Genomic DNA, 26,026 nt, shown 5'->3' on the forward strand with positions numbered 1-26,026 from the left:
AGAGCAACCAACACATCCGCCTCGTTGGGCAGAATTCCAAGAAGTAAAATTTGCACCAGTTGTACAGAGATCAATGTAAGGTTGATTCTGTTCAAGGCAAATTTCATGAGCCAGGAGATGCCCATATATATAAATCGTCAATGGTGAGAGGATCAACTCAAGTGGTAATTGACTTCACCAAAGAGTCGCATTCAGACCCAAGACCCGCCAACAAAAAAGATGTTAACTCAAAATCATTTAAAGGTTGATCAACTGCTGCAAGGGTGTCAACAAGATTGGTGAATTTGTGGAAGTAATCCACGATAGACAAATTCCCTTTCTTCAATGTGGTGAGTAATTGGAAGTGAATTTGCATGGTCCGGACACGAGATTGGGATGTGAACATTCATTCAAGAGTAACCCAAACATCCCCGGATGTAACACACTTGACAACATGTGCAAGAATATTCTTCGTGAAAGAATTGATTAAGGCGCTAAGAATCAGCTGATCCTGAAAGTGCCAATGCAACCATGTAGGATTTTAAGAAACAGTGGCAGTGGAGTCAGTCTAGGTAGTGATAGTCTGTGGAGGACAGGCAATTGACCCATCAACATAACCATATAGGTCAGACCCTTTAAGAGGGGGGAGAATGGCTGTTTTCCACGAGAGATAATTATCTCTAGTGAGCTTGTGAGGAAATGCATGGTTGAGTAAAAGGATTGATCAATGAAGCAGTGGAGCTTTGGTTAGGAGAGAAAGAACTAGAATTGGTGTTGGTAGTAGTTGAAGAAGAATCCATTGGAAAAAAAATTAACGTTAGTCGCCAAAGGCTCTGATACCAAATTAAGATATTTGAAATGATTTGATTTGTGTTACCTTATCTCAATCGATTATAGGCTGTCCATATATATTGGAGAGTTTGTTTACAACTGCATGAAATTAGACTTTTGGACTTTGTAACGCATGACATAAACGCATGGCATTATTTGTACAACAGATCTGAAACGCATAACATTAACTCTTGACTTTTGGTTTTTGTAACTCACGTCATTTATCTCTTGACATTGAAGTTGCTGTTGAATGAGTATCAAATGGCTTTTGGACTTGTGGTTTAGTAATGCATGTCTGTTGGGTGCACATCATTATATCAAAAGTGGCTTTTGATGTGGATGAGTTAGAGTTGGAGTTTGATGCTCGGAGAACTTTCTTTAACTGTCTAGAAAGTTTACTTTTGCCTTTTTTTTTTTTTTTTTTTTTTTTTTTTTTTTTTTTTTTTTTTTTTTTGGGTCTAAAGATAACAACAGTACTTCCCCTCGCACTAACTAACTTATTTGATAGGATCTTAAATACTTTTCTGACCTCTCAGGGACAACTAATTAAGATTAAAAATCTTGATGATAATATTGGTTCCTTGAGCGTGAAGCTAAAGAGAGAAGATCTGAAGGAGACGTCGGATGTACGTGATATTTGCAAACACACCACCAAAACACACACCACCAAAACAAAGCTAGTAATGGAGCTTAAAGATCTATTTACGTGATATTAGATTTGTGTTTCTTGTAAAATATAATAATAATAATAATAAATTATTATTATTATTATTATAAAATCGGTTTTCGATTATTGATTATCCGGTTATTAATTATTTTTCTCCATCCTTAAAATTGCTAACTGTAATTGGCCTATAAGTACGTTTTTTTTTTTTTTTTTTTTTTTTTTTTTAACAAATTCCAATTTTGCTCAAACCACATAAAAAACTGGGATCAAATCATAGGGACAACGAGTTCTCTAATTACAATATCTTAAATTTTGTGTAGAATTTCTTCCATTCAAACTGAATTTACGATATGAGTGACTGCCTCTTGTGCTAAATAGTGAGCAGCCGAATTAGTTTCCCGGTTTACATGGACAATATCAGGTGGCCGGAAGGAGCTCATTCCTGCTCTAGCTTATACCCTCCACAAAATGTCCATAATGCTTGTATTTTGCATATCCGTATTGCTTTTCTTAACAATTTGCAAAGCATCTCCTTCTAGAAATATGTCAACCATTGTCGGATCAACAATGAGATAGTGGTTGTTAACTATTATTAATGATTAATATGCATTCCGGTTCCGCTTATACAAGAGTCGGTCAATAGCAAACGGATCCTCTCCATTTCAGTTTCAATTGGAGAGGAGCAACTGAAATGGAGAGGAGCCGATTCCTTGTAAAACAATGGACAAAATTGTTCAAAAAATTAAAATAATAATTTTACTTATTATTTTATAAGGGACGAACTCCTCTCCGTTTCAACCGAAAGGGAGAGGATCCGTTTCCCAGTCACTAGGGAATAGCCGTCTGAGAGTAGGAGTACGATGGATGGAATATTTTCACATATGGTGGTAGGTGGGATTTGAAGTAGAGTCACGTGTTTGGTGAAGTCGTTCATGAACCAAGCGACTTGTTTGGTGAAAAAAGGCGGACTTGTTTGGTGAAAGTCATTCATGAGCCAACCCCTTTGAAGGGAAATTTTCACCAGCGGTGCCACCACCCTATTTTTCAAAGGTAAAAATGAGCACCCTTTTGTTTTACAAGAAATGTATAGATACATTTTTTACATTAAGCATGCCACCCAAATACACAAAAAAAAAAAAAAAAAAAAAAAAAAAACAAAGTGATAAATGTCATTAGAGAATGGATGTTTATACCATTTTTCACTTAACTGTATTTTTGGAAACGGTAAACTGTTTTGGCTGTTTATAAAACCTGAACCGGACACACCCCTTTAATCTGTGAGTTCTGAGGAAGACTGCTGCATTCTTTCTACACAGAGAGGTCTCGCCCCAATACCCAATTGAGGGAAAAAGGGGAAAACAGATCAAAAGAGAATGGCTGAGGAGCAGAGTGTTCAAATTCCAAGAGTAAAGCTTGGAAGTCAGGGACTTGAGGTAAAACTCCTTTCAATTTCTTGTTTCACTCTTCAATGCTAATAATTAGAAGGCGGATACTCTGTTTTTTAATTTGATTCTCTTATATATTTTTTTCGTTATGATCATTTATGAAAAATAAAAATTGCTCAAGGAAGTGCCACTTGTCCAAATTCATGTCGTATGACTGATAAAATATGAATTTGAGGTAAAACCCAGTTCAATGCTTGACTTCTCCCAGCAATGGCATCAAGAAAAACTAAGTCTTGCAGATCATATAGATTTCCTTCATGTTCTCTCGCATATAGTTTATATGTTGTTCAAGTGGGGGGACCTAACGTGTCTGCCTATTTTTCTTATCAAGTGCTTGAAAGGCAAAATGAGATGAGTGAATTTCTCCTTTTTATGGATATCTATGAGATATGCAAATGGATTATATCAGTTGTACTGATAGCTCAAAAATTTCAATTTTTTTCGGCGTGAAGTGATTCAGAAGTGTTTTAACTGAAAAACCAATCGAAGTGATAAAGAATTAATTAAAACAATTAAACCATTGCGTCGCTCATTTTATTTTCTTCTCTTTTCTCTATGAGCTGGAAGAAACAAACATATATATATTTGTGAGATGATTGGTTGATAAACTTTTCTTCTATTCAAGTTGTGTGATAGTGTTAACTGATTCATCTCTGAACTTTGATTACATGTTCTTACTTCATATAGAAATGGTGTTAATTTCAGTTGGACTCTTGAAAAATTGATCAGAGTCCATAGTTCTAGATCTTTTTTTTCTTTTCCTATTTTCCCCTTTAGGTTGTGCAGAAAGAGTTTAGAAACGCTTGTTTGAATGCCCCTTCCCAAAACAACGGATGTTTTTGTCTGTTATATCCTCTTTAAGTTGCAATATAATTTGTCTTCCAGGTTTCGAAGCTGGGGTTTGGCTGTATGGGGCTTTCAGGAATCTACAATGATCCCGTCCCTGAAGAGGTTGGCATAACAATTATAAAGCACGCATTCAGTAAAGGGATCACATTCTTTGATACGGCCGATGTTTATGGAGCAAATGCGAACGAAGTTTTGGTTGGAAAGGTATATGCACCTGGAAATAATTTACACACAGCTCTTTGTAGACAAGGATACTCTGATTGAGAAAGGATAATATCTTAAACGTTTTGATTATGCTTGAAAGAACCTTGGAAAAGAAGGGAATGAGTACGAAATGTCTTATAATTTGATGCAATATTGTATTATTTCTCTAGCATCAAGAAATTAAACACTGCTCATTTCTGGGAGAGCTGTATCCCAACCTGAAAGAAGGAATCCACTTGCTTACCCTTTGGAATAATCTATAACTTGTTAACCAAATAGATCAATCTCCTGTGCAACAAAAATCTGAAACAATGGAGATGGACTTCTGAAGAACCATTTTCCATATATAATTGACGAGCCTTAAGTATTTCTTCTGTAAATTTAGAAAATCATCTCTTTCTTTTAAAGCTTTTGCCACAAACATTTGTCATTATACTAGGTTTCATATAGCTATAAAACCCAAGAAGTATAGATTGAGATCTATCCATTTAGGCTAAGATCAAGCTTATCTGAATATCTTCTGCTTGGAAATAAAAATAACAACCAAGATGGTGACAGCAAACACTGAGAATTATTGCAGTTCCTGCCCTGCCACTGGTTCTAGCATCTGCGGTTTTAATCATACGCTGTTAGTGTAACAGAACAAAAGAAAGCTAAACTTTTGTTTGTGAAACTGGGAAACAAAATTTTAGTGTTTAGAACAATTAATTCGACTTTTATTATCACTTAAAGGTTCCTATTTCTCTCTTCTTTAATGGAACCAGATACTATATGAGTAGATGCTTTACCATAACATGGTATGCATAATTGCTGGTGACTTTTGTATTTGGCTTAAGAGTAGAGATTTTCATATAATTTACATTGTTTCAGGCATTGAAGCAGTTGCCTCGAGAGAAGATTCAGTTGGCCACAAAATTTGGCATCTTCAAAATGGAATCTGGTAATGTTATAGTAAAGGGTACCCCGGAATATGTCCGCTCCTGTTGTGAGAGTAGTCTGAAGCGCCTTGGTGTTGAATACATTGATCTCTACTATCAGCACCGGATTGACACATCAGTACCTATAGAGGAGACTGTAAGTGTTGGAAAACATCCTTCTTCCCCTTTCTTAATATACATTCTCGTTGTGCCATCTATTTGTGGTCAAGCCTCAAATCTTATACATGGCAGTGCTGTTAGATTCTCTACTTAAAGTTCTAAACTTGTAAGTCATGCACAATTTTTTGGATGGTTAGATGGGGGAACTTAAAAAGTTGGTGGAAGAGGGAAAGATAAAGTATATAGGACTCTCTGAAGCTAGCTCAGACACAATAAAGAGAGCACATAAAGTTCATCCTATCACTGCTCTACAAATGGAGTGGTCCCTCTGGACTCGTGAAATTGAGGAAGATATAATCCCCCTTTGCAGGTAACTCCACATTCTATTCAGAATTTTTGGGAAACCTCTGTTTGCAATGCATCCATGCCTTCCACAAAATTATTCAGTTTACCTGATTTCCTTACGATATAGCAGTCAACTTTTCAACTACTTGAGACTTAAAACAGTGATCTTGTAAAATATTATGAGAAAATGCAATGCTGTAACATATTTCCTGCATCAGATAAATGTACACAGATGCATGCTAGATTATCTCAATAGAAAGTTTGACCTTTTGGCCCTGCCCCCCACCCACCCACACCTCAGAAGAAAAAGAAAAGAAAAAACAAAAACAAAACGACAGATCATTCTGAAGTGATGACTATCTGAAATTTATACTTCCTTTGCCAGTACTGTTATTTCCTAGGGTGAAATGTTATATTTCCCTTGCCTTGCTATTTGCATTTGTCTTTTACTATAAACTGTTTCAATTTGATTGAACTCCTCATTATGGAGTAAAAAGTGTCCATTCTGAAATGTACAGGGATCTTGGAATTGGGATAGTACCATACAGCCCTCTCGGTCGTGGATTTTTTGGTGGCAAAGCAGTTATAGAAAGTGTACCTTCAAATAGTTTTCTTGTATGTAGCTGATCTTCGTCTTGCCTTATCTTTGCATATATGATACATAAGCACATTTTATTGGGCTTGTTGCAAATCATTATTTTTCTCTTGTTGCTTATGAGATTGAGCTTGGACTGATGGCTAACTGTTCCTTTGTCAGAACTCAAATCCTAGATTTCAAGGAAAGAATTTTGACCAGAACAAGACCTTTTATTTTCGGATAGGAAAGTTGGCTGAAAAGCATAGATGCACCCCCGCACAACTTGCACTTTCATGGATTCTTCATCAAGGAGATGATGTGGTTCCTATCCCTGGTGAGTGACTCTTTTCCAACCTCATTCACCTTCAATTTTATGTGTATTGCTCATATTTGTTAGTAGCATCCTTTGAATTTCGTGGGGAGAATTGAGAAAAATAAAACATTGTATGATTTCTCCACTTATTGGTGATGCTATTGAGAAACCACCATCAGTAATGCTTTATCTGCAACCATTCTACCTTCTTCCTTGCCATCCAGGAAAACAAAAAGTATTCTACCCACTTATTATGTTTAGTGGTAGCAGTGCGACTTGCCTTTGTCTGTATCACCATTCAAAACCGGTATGACATGACATGTTGACGAATTTCTATTGATGCTCTGGTTGCCATATAAATTAAAATTCAAATTAGATAATTTTCAGCCATACAACTTCTTGAAATGGGAAGGGCAGTTTCAAATTTCAAGAACTTCATTCCATCTCATCAGCAGCTCTACCCGCAGTTCAAAGTTATGTGCTCGCGTTGTACAGTATAATCAAATTATGTAGTAGTTATCCCTCTTTTTTCTGTACCTCAAAATTGTCTGGTGATAAAACCTCAAAGTATTTATAATACAACTCAACTAAAACAAGAAAAAAAGGGAAAGAAAAACAGAACTCAACTAGCTAGGCCCCAATCCAACTAAATGAGGCAGCGATATGAACATTTTCTTTTCCATTTAACCCTGTGTAAAAGGTGGTTTGAGAGGTTAGATTTGAGGCTTATGACAAGAATACATTGGAAGTTGGGGATGAAGGTTGGAGAGAAGGATATTTATAAACTTGCTGAGTCAAGAGAGGAAAACGAGAGACTTAAAGAGTTCATGTAAAGGAGGAAGAAATTAAAGATAAAAGGAGGAGCTATTCTGAACAACTTTTTAATGGAAGTCATGCAGAGAATTTGGGAGAATTAAGATGGTTGAGGTAAAGAACACTTTGAGGATGGTTGAAATAGGAAAACTCACAAAGTCACAATGCCTAAGCTCCATCCTTTCCTATATCATTTTGGATTTTTTTTTTTTTTTTTTTTTTTTTTTCACATTACAAAAGGAATACTTGTGTCATCTGTTTCTCTTTTTTGCATTTCCATTAAAGTATTCAAGCTTGACAATCCTAAACTCTCTGTCCTTATGTACAAATCACTTGAGTGGTTTCTATGGGTAGACTTTTTCAAATTTGTTTTCCAACAAATTGGGGAGGCAGTAAGTGGTTTCTATGGATATAATTTAAGGCAGTAAGTCTTAAATTGAATGGAGTTGAATTAATCTTGTTAGAGGCTATTATCTGGGGTTTTAAAAACAGACTAAAGGTATCACCCAAGTTTATTCATGGTTCTCATATTATTCACAAGTTGTTGAATTTTATGATTGTTGACAACTTCCTTTCTTCTTAATTTTACAATTTTTAACTTTTGTATGTGTTCCTGTCTAGAAAGTTTACTTTTAATTAACAACAGTTACCCTTAAGTAAATACTGTGTATTATACCTCGCACTAACTTATTTGATAGGATCTTCAACTAGGATGAATAAAGTACAGCTGAAATACTTTTCTAACCTCTCAGGGACAACTAAGATTAAAAATCTTGATGATAATATTGGTTCCTTGAGCGTTAAGCTCACGAGAGAAGATCTGAAGGAGATGTCGGATGTGGTACCCATCAACGAGGTTGCAGGGGAAAGAATAACTGACAATTTTATTCGCTGCTCATGGAAATTTGCAAACACACCAGCAAAAGACAGCAATGTAGCTTAAAGATCCATTTATGTGGTATGAGGTTTGTGATTATTGTAAAAGTTATGGTGAAAGATTATGCTGATCAGCTACTAAATAAAGTACAGTCCAATGCTCAAGATTGAATTTGCAGAATGTTGATCTTGTAGGATGTTGTCCAAGTATTTTCCTACATTTTAGAGAATAATGAATATGGTGAGGGCCATTTTCTTAGAAACATATTACGTATCTGTAACCTCTCTACTCCCTTCTATCTCTTATAATCTTATTTAAAGTTAAATCTCATTCCATTGAAGAAGAGCCTAGATCACAATAAACAAGAGTGTTAGGTTATTAATTAAATAATTCAGTGATGGCAAAACCAAATCTTTTTTCTCCTTAGCCTGGTTTTTTGGCCTATAGTGGCTCTCCATTCGAGCTGCCAATCTGCTGAGAAACATTATATAATGCCCATAAGTGGGGACATGCTGAAATTATATGCACAAAATGTAATTCAGAGAACACAATGCATATTGACATATTTATTGACGAAAGGAGAAAAGAAAATTACAAATAATGCATAATGACAGAAAGGTTGGAGGACCAATCTTGTGGCCTGAAATCCTTTTTCGTTTTCTAAAATGGAAATTCTTTCAGTGAATGAGCTTTGTGATGGGCTTGTAATTGAGTTTTGGAAAGGGTGGATTGTGATCTTTTGTAATGAATTAACGTGTAGATCAAGGATGAGTTTGTTTTAAGAGAATGATAAAGAAAAGAAATAATTAGAATCGGCTAAATTCAAGGTGTAATGGCCTCCTGAAAGTGAAAAAAATAAAATGAAATTCCTCTCTTTGTTTTTTTTTTTTTTTATTATTAAAAAAAGGATATTTATAGAGTTTTGGACTAAAAACTTAGATTCACTGTAATACCCCATATTTTAAGATATTGATTTTAATATTTTAAAATATGATTTAAGACCTAATAATAAGGCAAAAGAATAATTATGAATATTTATTTTCATAAATATTCATTAATTAAGAAATGTTTATAGTTTCATTTAATAAAAGTTCAAACGAACCTTAAACTTTGGAATGACAAAAACAGGGTCAAATGAACTCCATTTTAGTTGATTCAAAAACTAGGAAACTCTATTTGAAGTCCTCTAACTAATCTCCGAATTTCATAATTTTTTGACTCCGTTTAGGATATGAAAACACCCACAAAAAATAGTACCCTTAATTAAGACGAAAATTAGCATTAATTGAACTCGGCCCAGCTCATATGGCAGCCCAATCCAAGTAGAACCAGCCCAGCTCTCACGTGAAAGCCCAGCCCACATGTTTTAAAAAGGGACTAATTTTTATTTATTTCCATTTATTTTCACGAGTCCAGCATTCCTTTTTAGCTTGCATTATTACATATTATTGTGCTCAGCCCAGTCCACGGTTTCCAGCATGTGCATAAGCCCAACCCAGTTCAACCGTTCAATCAACAGAGAAACCAACGAAAGGAAATTTAGTTAGGGATAGACTTAGTGCTAAGTTGAGAACCAATGGCTGATTAGTTATAGATAAAAGATTTCTATTAACAAAGGACCGCTGCCGCCGCTTGTACATTCATCTCCACCTTTGATCAGTTACACCCGTTGCAGATCCAGCCCTCCAAGTTTGCTAAATGCCCAGCCGTAGATCATGAAAGCCCACGCAACGATCACTTCTCAGTGCAGAAAAAACCGGAACTCACCCATGCAGAAACTCTCTGCAATTCGTCTCCCTTATTCGGTACAGAACCCAAAACCATTTCTTCCTCTTGAAACAAAACAGAGCAGCAGCAAAATCACCCTCTCTTCTTCCCTCTGTGTGTCTCGTTTTTATAGCAGAAAACCGGAAACCCAATTCTCCAAAAGAAAAACTCTCACCGTCTCTTTTCATTCGGCCAGCAGGAAAGAAAAAGAAGGTAAGCCTCTCTTCTTCTCTCAAGTTCTCTGTTTTCTCCCTGTGTGGGTGTGGGTGTGGGTGTGGGTGTCGGCCAACAAGACCAAAACAAGAGAAGAGAAGAAATAAAAAAGGAAACAAAAAGAACAAAAAAGAAAAGACAAAAGAGAGAACCTAAAAGAAAGAAAGAAAAGATAAGAATAGAAAAGAAAGCCTAGAAAGGACAAAACAAAATATAAGGACAAATAATAATAATAATAATAATAAATAAAAGAAAGAAACTTTCTTTTTTGTCACTTGGACGGTGGTGCACCATTTTCTTAACTTTTGGTAAATTTTAGTTTATTCTTTTATGATTTTTAAAGCTATTGTATTATTTTGTAAGTTATTAGTATTCTAATCTTTTAATGTGTTTTATTTTGTTTTAAAACAATGAGTAGTTAATTAATAAATCACACCGTTGTGATGCTCGAGTAAAAAGTAAATATTTTATAAAACGTCGTTACGCTTCCTAAATATTTAAAGTATTTTTAGGCATTATTAATACTAATGTTGTTATTCTGCCAAATTTCATAAAAGAATTAATTATGTAGTTATTCTAAATCTACTTGTTTTTAAAGTATAAAACTTGTTAATTATATTAACGAAGTTATTAAGTTTATTTGATGTAAAATAAGCTATATGTTGACCAAAATCTATTTTGGTATTTCACTGTTTCAGTTAAAATAATTGAAACAGTACCTGCTTTGATATTATTTAATTAAAAATTCAAGTTATTTTAGGTTGCAAAACTCTGTTGTAAAATCAGTGAGTTTAAACTGTTATATTTATTTTGATAAAAAGAATATTATGCTATTATGAGATCTGTTTTGATAAATAAATATTTAAAGGCCTCGATAAATGCTGTAATAAAGTCCGCATAAAAAGATTAGTAGTAAAATATAATTGGACTAATTTTATATGTCGTTACTATGTGAGAATAATAATAGGATTAAGAAATCAGAAATGAGAATATGATTAAAACGTATTATTAATAAATTATATATTAATTCACTATTGTGTGCATTGAATTATATTGCAATGTATTCTTGTGTGTTCGGTTTATGATGTTAATGAAAGGGAAAAGAATGAAGAAAACAAAGAGAAGAAACACTTTGTTGCTCTCACGAGTTGCATCTTTTTTAAAAGGAAAACAGAAAAATTTTCTATTTTGTGTGCTACAGGCTACAGCAAGGGTGCAGTTTTAACCTTTTTTAGAAGCCTTTGTCAACAATTGTGTGGAAATTCTTTTGGAAGCAAAAGACGGTAAGTATCTTTATACTTTCTGAGGGTGATGCTGGTGGACTTTTCCTTAATATTATGAAAACTTGTTTATTTATTTGTTTGTGCGTGTGATTTTACATATTTTATATCTAAACTAAACTGGTTAATAACAAAGTTGGTATGCAAAGGCCATCAATAGGAGCATAGGCCCTCCCTGTGAAAGATCTAATAAATAACAACACTAGGAAGCAAAAGCTACCAGTATTAAAACAATAAGCTTTGAGCATAGGCTCTGAATGAAAGAAGCATAGGCTTCAAATATAAGCATATGCTTTAATTTGACGGATAAGCTTAGGCCCCTAATAAAAAAAGCATAAACTTTAATTTGACGTATAAGCATAAGCCCCCTATAAAAGAAGCATAGACTTTAAATATACGAAGCATAGGCTTCAATTGGAAGGGGCATAGGTTCCTAAAATAAGCTTTTAACTGAGCAGAGACTATAACTAGAATTAGATAAGAAGAAAGTTGTTGCTTTAATAAAACTCTGCATAGAAAACTATCATATCATCGCTTTATTATTATAAATATATTCAATTCATGCCCGGAACATGAATTGCATATACATATAATCATAGAGTTATATTTCATTGTGTTGTATTTCATAAATAAATCAGCATTCATTATATTATTGGAAACAACTAACTTACTTAGGTATTTTTATATTATTGTTTCTATCTGTATTATTTATTAATACAGGGTTTAAGGACGAAGAGTATCAGGATTATTTAGATGCTTAGATGGATTATAGTGGAGGTCTTTTGAGGCTAGGTTGCCTCTTATGTTGTGGATTTTTGGATGTGATGGACTACCCTGCTTATTTTATCCTGTCATGCACATGTGTCAGACTCTTTTCATATGTTTCTTTGGTGCTATGATATTTATTACGATATGACTGATACTTTATTAAGTGCCGCTTGTGGTACATATGTTATTAATTTGAATGTAATTATTATATCAGAACGACATGTTATTAATTTTTATTTTGAGGTTATTATGTCAGCACTGATGTGTCATTGTACAGAAAAATTATTTTTCGCTACCAATTTATACTTTGATGACGTCATTGATGATGTCATAACGATACATGGAAACCAAAATTTTCACTTATGCCTTTTTGTAAAAGTGGGGGTCGTTACATTCACCGTCTAAGATGCCCCGTGTTACTTCCTTATTATCTTCGGCAGCGAAGAAATTTGCTGTCCTAGTTGCTGTTTAAGCTGTGATGCTAGTCACACATGTGTTATCAGATTAAAACGATGAGTCAAGTTACAATTAGAGTTTCTTATAAACACTTATAAAGTTCAATTTTATCTAGTAAATAATCAATGTAGACTAGGCACGTGTGTTTGAATTGTTTCTACTTTGTATGCTAATGAGGGGCTGATATGGCAGCATGTGGTTGATGTGGTGAGTGGAACTGATATGACAAGTTTGATCTTGTTATTTTGTATTCGTGATAAAATTTTGTGAGTAGTGATGTCCCTATTTGTACATGTGGCAAAATAGTATGTTTGACGGAACATAAATCGAAAAATTTATGAAATTTAAGGAACAAAATTTACACAAAACTCGGTATCTATTTGATAAGGAAAAATTGAACTATTGGTCATTGTGGTTAGTTTAAATTACAAACTACTCCTTGTGGTATAAAAAATAATTGTACGAACCTTGTGCTAGGCAAAAATTACAAATTACTCCATAAAGTCGCTTTCCGTTCACAAACTTAAAATAAACCGTTAGGTTGCCACGTCAGTCCAATAAAAACGTAACATGTGTCATTCTTAATAAAAAAAATATTAATATATTAAAAATAAAAAACTTCAAATTTTATTATTATTTTAAAAAAAAAGGAACAAAAAAAAAAGGATTTGAGGGGTGGCCTGTGCAGGGTGGCACCGACCACCCTTAAAGTGTCTCGCGCCACCCTTAGCTTATGGGGTGGTCGTGTGGCTACCCCCAACCTGCTCTAGGATGACCTGCAAGCTAAGCTACCTTAGGGGGTGGCGGCGAGCCACACCTCCTGAGAGAGTGGCTGCCAGTTAATTTTTTTAAAATAAAATAAAATTTTTAATTTTTAATATATTAACTATTTTTGCATGTGCCTATTGCATTGCATAATCAGTGACGACTGATGAAAGAGAGACTCGCAACCAATCTCGCTGGTCATATCCCAATAAAAAATAAATAAAAAAAAGCGTAATGACATAATCAATGATGAAAGAAACTAAGAAAGTTTAGATTCGTATATCGTTCCACTCTTTCCATTCTCTATATATTTGTGTATTTTTAGTACTGATGATAAGTGCAAAGACAAATCCCAACAAGTGATTGAGACAGAAAATCTTGAGAAGAGAAACAATCATCGATCTGAAAGATGGCAGAAGGCAACGAATTCCAAATTCCAAGAGTGAAACTGGGCAGTCAAGGCCTTGAGGTAAATCCCGGCCATTAATTGTCATTATTCCTTTAGTACCATTTCAATTTTTACGTACAGGAAATTTCTACGTGTATCTGTTCAAGTCGCATTTCTTCGAAAACAACATAATTTGAATTACTTTTTAGTTTTTATGGTATCAAGAAGCTGATCACACTCTGATAACAGAATTGTATTTCTTTCTAGTCTCGGAATCAGCATAAATTCTTTCCTTGAGGTCTATGGAAGTTCATGTGTTGTCAAACTAATATTTGCTCAAGGTCAACGATGCCATTTACTGATATCTGGAAGCTGATCATCCTGTACCATCAATGATATTTTTCATTTTCTTCTATATAATTACTCTGGATGATGAAGTTAGAATGCTGTGTAAAATACAAGATTGCCGGCTCATTCAATTTACATGGGATGTACAAATGTTCATGGCTATTGAGTGGCTATGAGTTCTCATGGGAGTTTTAAATCCCAAGCCTGCATCTTTTGAGAAGACATGAGTCTACTCATTAACTATAAGTTTGAGTTTGAAATCAGATATTTGATGAAGGAAAGGCTAAAAGAAAATTAAACTGCTTTGGGAGTTGCCAAGTATGTCTCTGTGACCATAAGCTTTAGCGTGTGATTAATATAAAAAATAATGGAGAAACTTCACTTAATCTCATTGAATTTTCATTACTTTTACAATGTCTCATCTCAAAATTTAAAAATTCTCAATTTAGTGTATCGAACTTTCAATTTTTTACAATCTCATCCCTCCTGTTAGGGTTTGGGGTTAAAATAAGACTGTCAAAGGGTAAAACGACCCTTATACTCCAGTAAACTTAATAAAATTGGAGCAATTTAGTTATAATATGATTGAATTGTGTATTGAGCTTATAATGCCATTAAAACTATGTTATGACGCAAAGCAGCCATTGTATACCTAAATAACCAAAGGTCAATGCGATGAACTAAACATATTGAGGTAGATTGTTCTTTTCTTGTGAAGAAAGGAAATCATGTGGAAGATGCTATCTCTTAGATAGTAGTTAGTATTCTCTTTCCTAGTACACTAAGAAGTTTGGATATATTTTATAATGTCCCACATCGCTTGGGTATGGGAATTGAGATGTGTTTATATGTATGTTCGCACCCTTCTTGATACAACACGTTTTAAAGTCATAAACCTATCAGAACTCTACACTTAAGCGTGCTTTTGCGAAAGTAGTACTAAGATGGGTGACTTTTTGGAAAGTTTGGTTCAGGGAAACCAAAAGCGGACAATATTATGTCGTTAGGGGTGGGTCGTTACAAATGGTATCAGGGTCATTGTCCATTCTAAGATGGGAGGAGTGTGCACAAGCCTATGAGGGTCGCCAATGGGCACTCGCTGAGATGCCAAGAAATGAGTGGATCCCATGAGGGTCGCCAGCGGAAATGCTAGGTCCCAAAAAGGCCTGATTATGACATCTTATATCGTCTGGGTATGAGAATGAGATGTGCTTATATGTATATTTGCATCCTTCTTGACACAACACATTTTAAAACCGTGAAACTATTATAACTCCGCAGTTAAGCGTACTTCAGCGAGAGTAGTACTAGGATAGGTGACCTCTTGGAAAGTCTGGTTTGCGAGATCTAAAAGCGGACAATATTGTGTCGTTTAGGGTGGGTTGTTACATATTTGGTATACATACACCATTTTAGTTTTTTTAGGGGGGGAGGGGGGTGTTGATGTTAAATGTCAGTTTAATTTGTGTGAATTGTGCTCTTATCTATACTAGATAATAGAGACTAGGGTCAGATTCTGGAATCAGCAAAATACTGTTCCTTATCTTTCCTTGTTCAGTAATTACTACTTGCATGTATTGAAGTTCTTTCATCATGTGGGAGGTTTTGGAGAGATTGAAGTGATAGAAAGGATGGAGACTTTGGATCTTATTTATAGTCTTGTTTCTTTCTTCCATCAGGAGTCTCACATAAATTTGGACCTGCAGAAATAACCTATAACCATGAAAGATTAATGATAGGTTTCACTGAAAATATAAATTTCAAATTGCTATCAACTTAACAAAAGTCTTGAGGTTAATCTTTTCAATGTTTGAGATGCATAGGTTCCGAGGTTTTAAGGAATAGTCTTTTCGATTAAAATAATTATTGGTACTCAATTTTCATTCGAATTCCAATTTATCAAAAACAAATTTCATTCCAATTCATTTTTTGTTAACTTTATGTTGTTCATTTCTTTGTAATTCTAAACCTTTTTTTTTTGTAGGTCTCAAAGTTGGGATTTGGATGTATGGGCCTGACAGGAGTCTACAATTCTCCTCTCTCTGATGTGGATGGAATCTCAATAATAAAGCACGCTTTCAGTGAGGGAATCACTTTCTTTGATACATCTGATGTTTATGGACCCCATACTAACGAAATTCTGCTTGGAAAGGTACTCGTCATCAATTTTTAGTTTTACTAGCCCGATCAAGAAGTTGGATTGTTTTGTCGTTTGTCGCTAATGTAGAAATATCTACGGGATAGTATTTTCTCTATTTGTTCTGTTGTTAATGAACTGATTAATAATTGATCACATTCACCATGCTAAGACTTTGTGATATTAATTAACTGGAACAAGTTTATATCTTTCAGGCCTTGAAGCAGTTGCCAAGAGAGAAAATTCAAGTAGCCACCAAATTTGACATCCAAAGAGTGGGATCTCCTCACATTACAGTGAACGGTAGCCCTGACTATGTTCGCTCATGCTGTGAGGCTAGCTTGAAGCGTCTTGATGTGGAATACATTGATCTATATTATCAGCATCGGATTGACACGAATGTACCTATAGAAGAAACTGTAAGTGGTTCTCTTTCTCTTTCAACTAGATGCCTGCAAGGGTGGTTTTTGAATTCTTTTCTGTTTGTAATTAAAATGATCAAATTCTCTTCAAATTAGTTATACCATTGTGGAGATAGTGGGATCGAAATGGCAAAACTGATTAAGTACATGCATCTTATTGGCATGTAGATAGGCGAACTTAAGAAACTGGTAGAGGAGGGAAAAGTCAAATATATTGGTCTATCTGAAGCCAGCCCAGACACAATAAGGAGGGCACATGTTGTGCATCCCATCACAGCTGTACAAATGGAGTGGTCTCTCTGGACTCGTGATATCGAGGAAGAGATAATTCCACTTTGCAGGTTTGTTCAATTTACAGCCCCAGTTTTTATGAAAATTGGTCTCACAAGTCTCTTGAGTGCTTCAACTTCTAAGAAACCTTTGAAGAATGCTGCGCGAACATGTTTATCCCTTCTTAAATATCTTTTTTACTTTCTTAGGATTCCAATAGTATTATCGTTTTTGAAAGAATTGCAACAATAGAAAATATTAATTGGGTTGCTTTTATGTCGATTTTGATTTTGTGTGGCTTTTTGACATCTTATCCAGAAGTATGAGAATTCTATCTTGATACTCTTGTGCATGCAGGGAACTTGGCATTGGAATAGTTCCATACAGTCCTCTTGGTCGTGGTTTTTTTGCTGGCAAAGGAATCGTGGAAAGCTTCGATGCAAACAGTACCTTGGTATATGTTTCCCACCCATTTGTTGACTTTCAATGAATAATATTTTTCTTTCAGCAGTGCATTACTCTTCAGGGTTAATTTGAATAAAAAATTCATACAATTAAACATGTCTATGCAGCTGCCTTTACAAAAAAATATATATCCTCACATCTGCTATTTGGTGTTTGTCTTAAGAGAATCTTCCCTGAAAATATTTTCCTGTAAATGCATCAAGTTTTGTCTTATTTTTAAGTAATTGTAATTTTTCCTTTTATTGTCAAAAGTCTGTTCTTAATTTTAAGAACCATCTGATGGAGAACTAGAGGATTTCATTACTTTTTCCGTTCCCCATATTGATATTAACAGTAACAGGAAAAAAAAAAAAATCTTAACTAACAGGCAGCTCTTTTATGTATAAGGCCATGTATCCTCGGTTCCAGGGAGACAATTTGGAGAAGAACAAGACCGTTTATACCCGAATAGAAAGCCTTGCTAGAAGGCACCAATGCACTCCTGCTCAGCTAGCACTAGCATGGGTACTTGAACAAGCGGATGATGTTGTACCCATACCAGGTAAGTGACTTTCACCTTTTTAGTCCTGATTAATTTAAATAAATTAGTCTGAAATGTGCTGCATATATAAGTTTTCCTCATAAATGTGGTTGAAAAGAAAAGGAGAGAAAAGAAGTGGCTGAAGTTCAATTCAATGTTATTAAATACCATTTCTTCTCCAAGTGTCCAGTGCTTTTTTCTTTTTAGGCTGGAAAATGTAGAATAAGATTTTAGAGGATGCATGTGCCATAAGAATTTCATGCCAGAAGACTCCAAGTTCAGTATATATTACAAGAAACCCAAAAGAACTCAAGAAATTTTAGTTTACCCTTAGCGTATTCATTAATATGGTGTTAGGTTGCGGTCATAACTAAGATTTGATTATGGATTGGAATTTGTGATCACAGTGTCTTAAAAGCATCATTGGCCACTAGCTTTTGGATAAATTTGTAAATGAGTGGGAGGTTGGTTTTCAGAAATAGTAAATAATGAGTTAACCACATGCATCTTATTTTGAAGAGTGACAATAGCTAGCACTTGTTCTCTAGTTTAAAGAGATCACATTAGCGAATCTGCTGAAGCTCATTAACAATTCTGCTAAATATATGAAGATCTGTGTTCAGGAAAACATAATGGAATTGATCAAGGCTTAGTTGAATTGAAATGCGCTGAGTTGAGTTGTTCTAGAAATCGTAACGGCATTCGATTTCATTTTCATTTTCATTGGAGGTCTAACTGATGTTATGAGTACATAGATGACGAAGCAAAATCAAATTTTAAGTCCAGCAATCATATTCGTAAATTTATTCAGTGAACTAGTTTGCACATTTTCAATTATATTCATTCAATACACACAGCTGCTTTAGATTTCAGTTCCCTTCGGAACTATTTTGTAAGATTGTTTTATCCAATGTGCCAAATCTTTTCATGGTGATGCAATTTCCCCAGGAATTCTGATGCTAATGCTTACTTATATCACCTTCTAAAAACTCTAACCAAGTTGAGACTTTGACATGCGATTTCTCACTGTTCATTTTCCTTGAACTTTTAAAGGGACAACTAAGATAAAAAACCTGGATGACAATATTGGCTCTTTGAAGATGAAACTTACAGAGGCAAACCTGAAAGAGATATCTGATGCTGTACCCAACGAAGAGGTAGCTGGTAGTAGAAGCTTTCAAAACAGGGATCAGTTCCAATGGAAGTTTGCTAACACTCCTCCAAAGAATTGATTGTCTCAACTTATACTGTCATGGATGTTGTCCACTTCACTTTGATAAGGCGATGCTTTTGTGGATCGAATGGCTTAATAAACCATCTGTATCATTCACGCTGCTAAGTTAGCGACACGATTATATAAACTTTTTGAGAATGCACTAATATTGTTGCTTTGTATAACGCATTATGGTAAAAGTTGAAAAAACTTTTGGGTTTGTTTGTTAATGAGTTTTGTGGGTGAAATTTGCCCAATGTACCCAAACAATACCCAAAGGGGGTGAATAAGTTTTGTCCAAAAATTACAATTAACAAAAATTTCACAACCACACAATATCACCAAAATTAAATAAAGCAATAAAGATATCAAAGTATCAAACACAACAATTTTGGTGACGATGTAGAAATCATTGTAAGATGGGATAACTACACTTCACCTCCCTGATTTATTCACGGTGTAGCGATTTACCCCCCAATGTACGAAAATTGGTACATGACCCCCCCGAACTTGCCAGCGTGTAACGAAATGGACCTTCCGTCCAGTCGCCCGTTCGTTTGGACGGCATGTCGGTCACGTGCAAGTCACGTGACCGTTTCAGATAGAAATTCTACCCAAAATACCCCCGCCTCACCTCATCTTTATACACCCCCGTGCTCGCACATATTTCTCATCTCCTTCACCAACGGCTCTTTGCAAGAACTAGGAACTAGGGTTTTCGAAGTGGGCTTCCGATTTTCGACATCTCTGACCAGTTTCGCACCATTTCCCGAAGATGCAACCATCAGGCACTGCTTCTATGGAGTCGGAGTCGACAACGAGTGGGGCAACTTCTGTAGTAATGCCGATTTGTTATTGCGAGCGTCCGGCTTGTATGTTAACCTCCTACACCGAAAAAAATTTCGGTAGAAGGTTTGTAAAATGCCAAAATTACCAGGTAATTTAACCGAAAATCTTCAGCAATTTTTATGAAGAGCAATGCTGCTTACCTCTTATTGTACTTATATAAATATTTTTTTTTAAAAAAAATGGACTGGGTTGATTTTTATTTAGTAGTTTTTTTTTTTTTTTGGAGCATGTTATTAGATTACATTTTTACACATGTGATTAATTCTGTATAGACACGTGACTTTTGTTTTGTTAGTTAGTTAGACTGTTAGATTATAACTTGCAAAGCAAGTCATGTAACTCGGTATATATATACTGCGAGTCATGTACAGTTGATTATGCTATTCAATACTAAATCAGAGAATCATTTTTCTCTCAAACCTTTTGTTCAGTTTCATATTCACAGCTTGTTCTTGCTTTACATAATCATTCAACATCAAATTCAATACATGTATTAAACTCATTAATTTTCTGAAGATTAATGAGTTTTGAAATGATATGGAAAAGTGCATAAATAGCCTACGACGATTAATTTTCAAATAACATAAGCTAGAAATAACCTTTGTTTCTGTCTGTTTTATTTTATTTATTTTTTGATTTATTTTTGTTATCGTTTTTCAGATAAATCGAGCTTGTGGTTTCTGGCAATGGGTTGATCCCAAAATGTGTTCACATGGAGAGAGGGTGGTAGGTCGTTTGCGTGAGTGGCATGGAAGTTTGATTCAAGAAGCTGAACGATGCCGTACAATGGTTGAAACTGAAGTTGCAAAGTTGAAGGCGAGTATGGGGATAGAGGAAGCCGAACGATGCCGACTTATAGTTGAAGCTGAAGTTGCAAAGTTGAGGGCAAATATGGAGATTGAAAATGCTGCCCTCCGTAAAGAAATCGAGATTCAGGGGATCAATTACCAAACAATGAAAAAGATTTATAAGACAATAATTGTATGTACATGGATATTGATGATTGTGTATCTGCTTATGGCTGGATCAGAATCAAAGGGTGTATTCGATTCCAAACATGATCGTATGTTGTTACCATGAAGATTTAGGGTGATGATGTTTAGGGTTTAGGGTGATGTTTTGGGCAGGGTTTATGGTGATGTGTTTATGGTTACTTTATGTAGACCATTATTGGTACGTAATGGATGATGTTTTGGAAATGAAAAATGTATGTGTGTTGAACCTGAACTTATTTGAGTCCGGTTGTGTTAAAGCATGCATGTCCACTCTAATTTTGTGTTAAAGCATGCATTCACCAATACCATGCACATACCATGCATTCACCAAACCAAACCTGTCCAAACCCATTTAACAAAACTTGTCCAAACCCATTTAACAAAACCTGTCCAAACATACCAAAACCATGCATTTACCAAATCTGTTCAAACATACCAAAACCAGGCATTCACTACACCATAAGTTTTTTAAAGACACTGAAATCTGTTCAAACATACCAAAAGCATGCATTCACTACACCATAGGTTTTTTAAAGACACTGAAATCTGTCCAAAAGAAATCAGCATGCAATTCAAACTACTTACATAAACTACATGTCCAACCCTTTCCTATATACAAAATGCCATTATATTCCAGAAAACAAAAACTTCAATGCTTCCATTCTGGTCTTTTCCTTTTCGGCTTTGACTCCATAATCTGTAATCCTTTTTCAATGGTATGGGCGATCCTTTTTCCTTTCGCCGGTGTTGAGGATGTTGTCGCCGCACCGTGTTCTGCAACTTGTGGGGTTCTTGGGGTCAACCCAAATACTCTCCCTCCTCCATCAGTACTAGTCCTAGCTGTGAGGTCAATCAAAACAGGTGGACCCTTTTGAATTGGAACACTCTGCACCATGGCCCTGATTCGATTAGACACTCTTCTAACTGGTATGCATGGTTTGGGTGCTGGCGGTTGCTTGTTCCAGCTGGGCACTTTAAGTCCAACAGGATTTTGCTGCCATAAATTTCAAATATGAGAGATTCATAAATAAACAATAGGATGCATTTTAAAAACCAAACTTAAAGTAAGATAAGTACCAAATCTCTCTCAACTGTTGTAGTAGGTGGAGGTGGTCTAGGTGCTGGCGGGTGCCTGTTCCAGCTGGGCACTTTAAGTCCAACAGGATTTTGCTGCCATAAATTTCAAATATGAGATATTGACAAATAAACAGTAGGATGCATTTTAAAGACTAAACTAAAGTAAGTACCAAATTTCTCTCAGCTGTTGCAATAGGTGGGGCAGTGGCAGTGGGTTGCTGTGTAGCACCAGTAATTATCCTTTTGAGGGTTGGTTGTGCACCCCCCCTTTGACTGTTGGGGGCTGGTTGTGCACCCCCCCCTTCGACTGTTGGAGGCTGGTTGTGCACCTCCCCTTGTACTACTGCTACATCCAACGCTTTGGGTCTGAAGGCCAACATTAATAACACATCAAATAATACATTAATAGCACATCAACTACTATACAACTATATTGGTTAGTGAGACTTACACTTGTTGGGGGTGGAGTGGGCAAACTAGCTGGGGGTGGAGTAGGCAAATCAACTTCTGTTGAGGGCTGGTCCTTCTTCCTTGGAAAGGTCCTGCTGTTGTGTCCAACCAGCTTGCAAATCCCACATCTACCCTTCAATCCAAACTTTCTCATTCTATAAGGATTCTGAGGAACTCTTGACTCATCAGGACCTCTTACCCTGGCCTTTCGAGGTCTGCCTGGCATCTTTCTTGATCTAGGCGGATCCAATACATCATGCGCAGTCTTTACCCACTGTTCCTCATTAGGCATTGGATATATGATGGGAGCATAAGCCTTCTTGTACATCTCAATGCTATAACATGAATCTACATAATCCTCCGGTTTATGCCCATGAAATGTTATGGCAGAATGTGCATGTGCACATGGGATCCCAGTCACCTCCCACTATCTGCAACCACATGTCCTCCTCCTCAAATCCACAGCATATTGCCTTCTTCCCTGCTCTACTTCAAATATGCCAACACCAGCAAAACGGGATAGGCAGTTCGATGCAGCCTCACCAATGGCCTCAAGCTTCTCAACAATTCTAGGGCACAACTTGCCCTTCAATTTGTTGATGCCATCTCTTTTAAGTTGGTACCTTCTCATGAGCTGCTTCCTAATCATCTCAAGCATCGTCAGAATTGGCTTGTCACGTGCCTTCAGGATGTATGAGTTGAAACACTCGCATATATTGTTGACAAGGAGGTCACATTTAGGATAGTCACTGAACCATGCTCTCAACCATCCGCTGGGGTCAATCTTGTCTAGGTAGTCAAAGGCATCAGGATTGACTTTCTTCATCTCTTCCATCTGAAATCTGAACTCGACCTCAGTATATGACGATGCTGCCTTCCACAACAATTCCTTCAAGGCCACCCCCCGAAATCCTTTATCTCGAAAGTTGGCATATAAATGCCTTACATAGATTCGGTGATCCGCCATTGGCATAACAACATCAAAACTTGGCACAAGACCCTACATCAATCCAATGTGCAAAATGGGTAAGTTTATATGTAGAAAAAAAAAATAGCTAAAAGTAATATGTAAAATTATGCAAGTAATATAACTAACCTTTTGCTGATCAGAAATGAATGTAGGAGCAGTGTGCCTCTCATGATGACCAAGATCTGAAACAAGGCACTCCAGGAACCAGGTCCAACTGTCTTTTGTCTCAGATTCTACAATGGCGATTGCAATTGGGTACATGTTGTTGTTGGCATCTCGACCAATCGCAGCCAGTAGCATTCCCTTGTAAGGTCCTTTTAGAAAGCACCCGTCTAGGCCTATGACAGGCCTACAACCTTCCAAGAACCCATTCTTCATGGCTGCAAGGGACAAGTAGAGTCTCTGAAACTTAGCAGGCAAATTAGGGTTTGGTCTTTCAACCTTCATCACTACACAGCTACCCGGGTTAGTACGCCTTAAAGTCTCACAGTAATCCCACAGCCTGCCATACTGTTCACCCAGACAACCGTATATCTTCTTTTCTGCCTTCTTCCTACCCCTATACATTTGACTCTTGCTGACTTCAACATTCCATTTCCTCTTGACTTCATCTTGTATCACTCGCAGTGGCATGTCTGGTTGAACCTTAAACTTATCATAAAGTTTATCTGCTATCCACCTCGAATTGACAATTGAGCTCTTGTATACTCGAGTACAAGAATGTGTAGGTCTTAAGGACCTTATTTCAAATGAGGCCTCAGTCGCCATCTGTCTACCATACACTCTATAACCACAACCTAGATCTCTACACACAGCTACAGACTTGGCTCTTTCATTTTTCTCAAACCTTATGTCCTTTCCCCTTCTCACATTGTATTGCTTAACAGCTTCTCTAAATAGTTGAATGTTAGCGAACTTCATTCTAAGCTTCAGGTTTGGATTGACAATGTCAACTTCATGGAACTCCACATCAGGGTGAGATGAAGTCCCACCATCCTCTTCATCACTGACAGGTACTGGTGACAATAGGATGTCACTTCTACTAATCTCAGAGTCATTCTCATCCACCTTAACATCTTCAAACGATGACATTTTTATACTAGATGGCCCACTCTGGCCATCATCATCACCCAAAGTACCCCCACTCTCATCCCCACTCTCACCCCCACCATCACCATCACCCCCACCCTCAACCTCAGTACCATCACCACCATCTCCATCCCCATCCCCATCCTCCCCATCACCCTCCACGCCCTCATCAGTTTCTGGCATTTTTGAGGGGCCAGCACTATCCACCAGATAATCTTCAAAAACATCGTCATCATCACTGATTTTATCATCCCACCATGAATCATTTAAATCAACCCTACCTCCATCATCTCCCTCTTCATTATTTTCCAAATCTTCCCCATCCCCACCTCTATCATTTTGGAAAGAAACAATATAAAGGACTACATTAGGTTTATCCACATGTTTGGCAACCATATAAGCTACATCATAATCCGAGGATACTAGTTGTAGACCATCTACTAGATCTTTGGTAGGGTCCCTAAAGTAAATCAAATCACCTGGACTATACCCATATTGTCCCACTATAGACTCTATCAGGACAAATGACACATCATCAGGATCAACGTTATCCGGATGGACATTCACTTGACCCCCCACATAAATACATCCATATTTTCTGTCAAACCTACCCCCATAGTTTATCTCAAAGACTAGCTTCATTCTACACATGCAAACAAAAAAATATATTATGCATGGGACAAGGGGACTACAATAATAAATCTCAAAGACTAGCTTCATTCTACACATGCAAACAAAAAAATATATTATGCATGGGACAAGGGGACCACAATAATAAGGCACTGCAACTAATATGCAAAGCACAACTGCAATCGGGACCCCACTGCATATAAAGTAGTAATATGCAAAACAAATAGTGCTCCAAAAAAATAGTGCAACTAATATGCAAAAAAATATATTTGATAGGTACACATACATATTAACCAATGCAGAGACATATTAAATAAGGACCCAATAATGCTCCAAAATCAATTGCAAAAAAATAGTGCATTGGGACCCCACTGCATATATAAGGTGTAAACAAAACAAACCACATGGGACCCAATGCATATAAACCAAACCCAATGCATATAAACAAAACAAACCAATTAGGTTCTCGGCAGACAACAAACAAATCAAAAAATGATACAAATCGGGACCCCACTGCATATAAATTAGTAAAAAACAACAAAAAGGATACAAATCGGGACCCAATGCACTTTAACAAATCAAACCCAATGCACTTTAACAAACCAATTACGTTTTCGGTAGACAACAAACAAAGCAAAAAAGGATACAAATCGGGACCACAAATGATTATAAAACACATACTGTAAGCGAAACCCCCAAATCCCGACAAACCCTAACATTTTTTTATACCCAAATTGCAGTCAATTTCTACATTAAAAATGAGACTAAACAAACAACAAATGAGACTAAACAAACAACATTAACAAAAACCCCAAAACCGACAACCCTAAATTAACAAAAACCCCCAAATCCGAAACCCTAGATTAATAAAAACCCCCCAAATCGCCTACCAAAAAAAAAAACTTTCTCCATTAAAAAACCACTAACCTTTATTTAACAACGATTATGAACGAGTTGAGCGGTATGGATTTCGGCGACAGGTTGTGGGTGGGTCAGTTCGTGTAGAACCTTCGAAAG

General features: G+C 36.2%; 2 protein-coding genes across 3 annotated transcripts; both read left to right on the forward strand.

Annotated features, from left to right (window-relative positions):
* The first annotated feature begins 2,407 nt into the window (after nucleotides 1-2,407).
* LOC133852148 (probable aldo-keto reductase 1) lies at nucleotides 2,408-8,201 on the forward strand. Of its 2 annotated transcripts, XM_062288830.1 has the most exons (8): nucleotides 2,408-2,527; nucleotides 2,794-2,910; nucleotides 3,808-3,975; nucleotides 4,846-5,049; nucleotides 5,210-5,382; nucleotides 5,876-5,972; nucleotides 6,115-6,268; nucleotides 7,813-8,201. In XM_062288830.1, exons 2-8 carry the CDS (start codon nucleotides 2,851-2,853, stop codon nucleotides 8,001-8,003), a joined length of 1,047 nt encoding a protein of 348 aa, XP_062144814.1. In that variant the 5' UTR covers nucleotides 2,408-2,527; nucleotides 2,794-2,850; the 3' UTR covers nucleotides 8,004-8,201. The 2 variants fall into 2 exon arrangements, with proteins under 2 accessions (XP_062144814.1, XP_062144813.1); XM_062288829.1 differs by lacking the exon at nucleotides 2,408-2,527 and having other exon boundaries at nucleotides 2,682-2,910.
* Nucleotides 8,202-13,470: 5,269 nt separating this feature from the next.
* LOC133852022 (probable aldo-keto reductase 1) lies at nucleotides 13,471-19,179 on the forward strand. Its single transcript, XM_062288684.1, has 7 exons — nucleotides 13,471-13,655; nucleotides 15,907-16,074; nucleotides 16,275-16,478; nucleotides 16,650-16,822; nucleotides 17,109-17,205; nucleotides 17,604-17,757; nucleotides 18,790-19,179. Exons 1-7 carry the CDS (start codon nucleotides 13,596-13,598, stop codon nucleotides 18,966-18,968), a joined length of 1,035 nt encoding a protein of 344 aa, XP_062144668.1. The 5' UTR covers nucleotides 13,471-13,595; the 3' UTR covers nucleotides 18,969-19,179.
* Nucleotides 19,180-26,026: the final 6,847 nt, after the last annotated feature.

The sequence above is a fragment of the Alnus glutinosa genome, chromosome 12 (genome assembly GCF_958979055.1).
Source record: "Alnus glutinosa chromosome 12, dhAlnGlut1.1, whole genome shotgun sequence".
Taxonomy (NCBI): domain Eukaryota; kingdom Viridiplantae; phylum Streptophyta; class Magnoliopsida; order Fagales; family Betulaceae; genus Alnus; species Alnus glutinosa.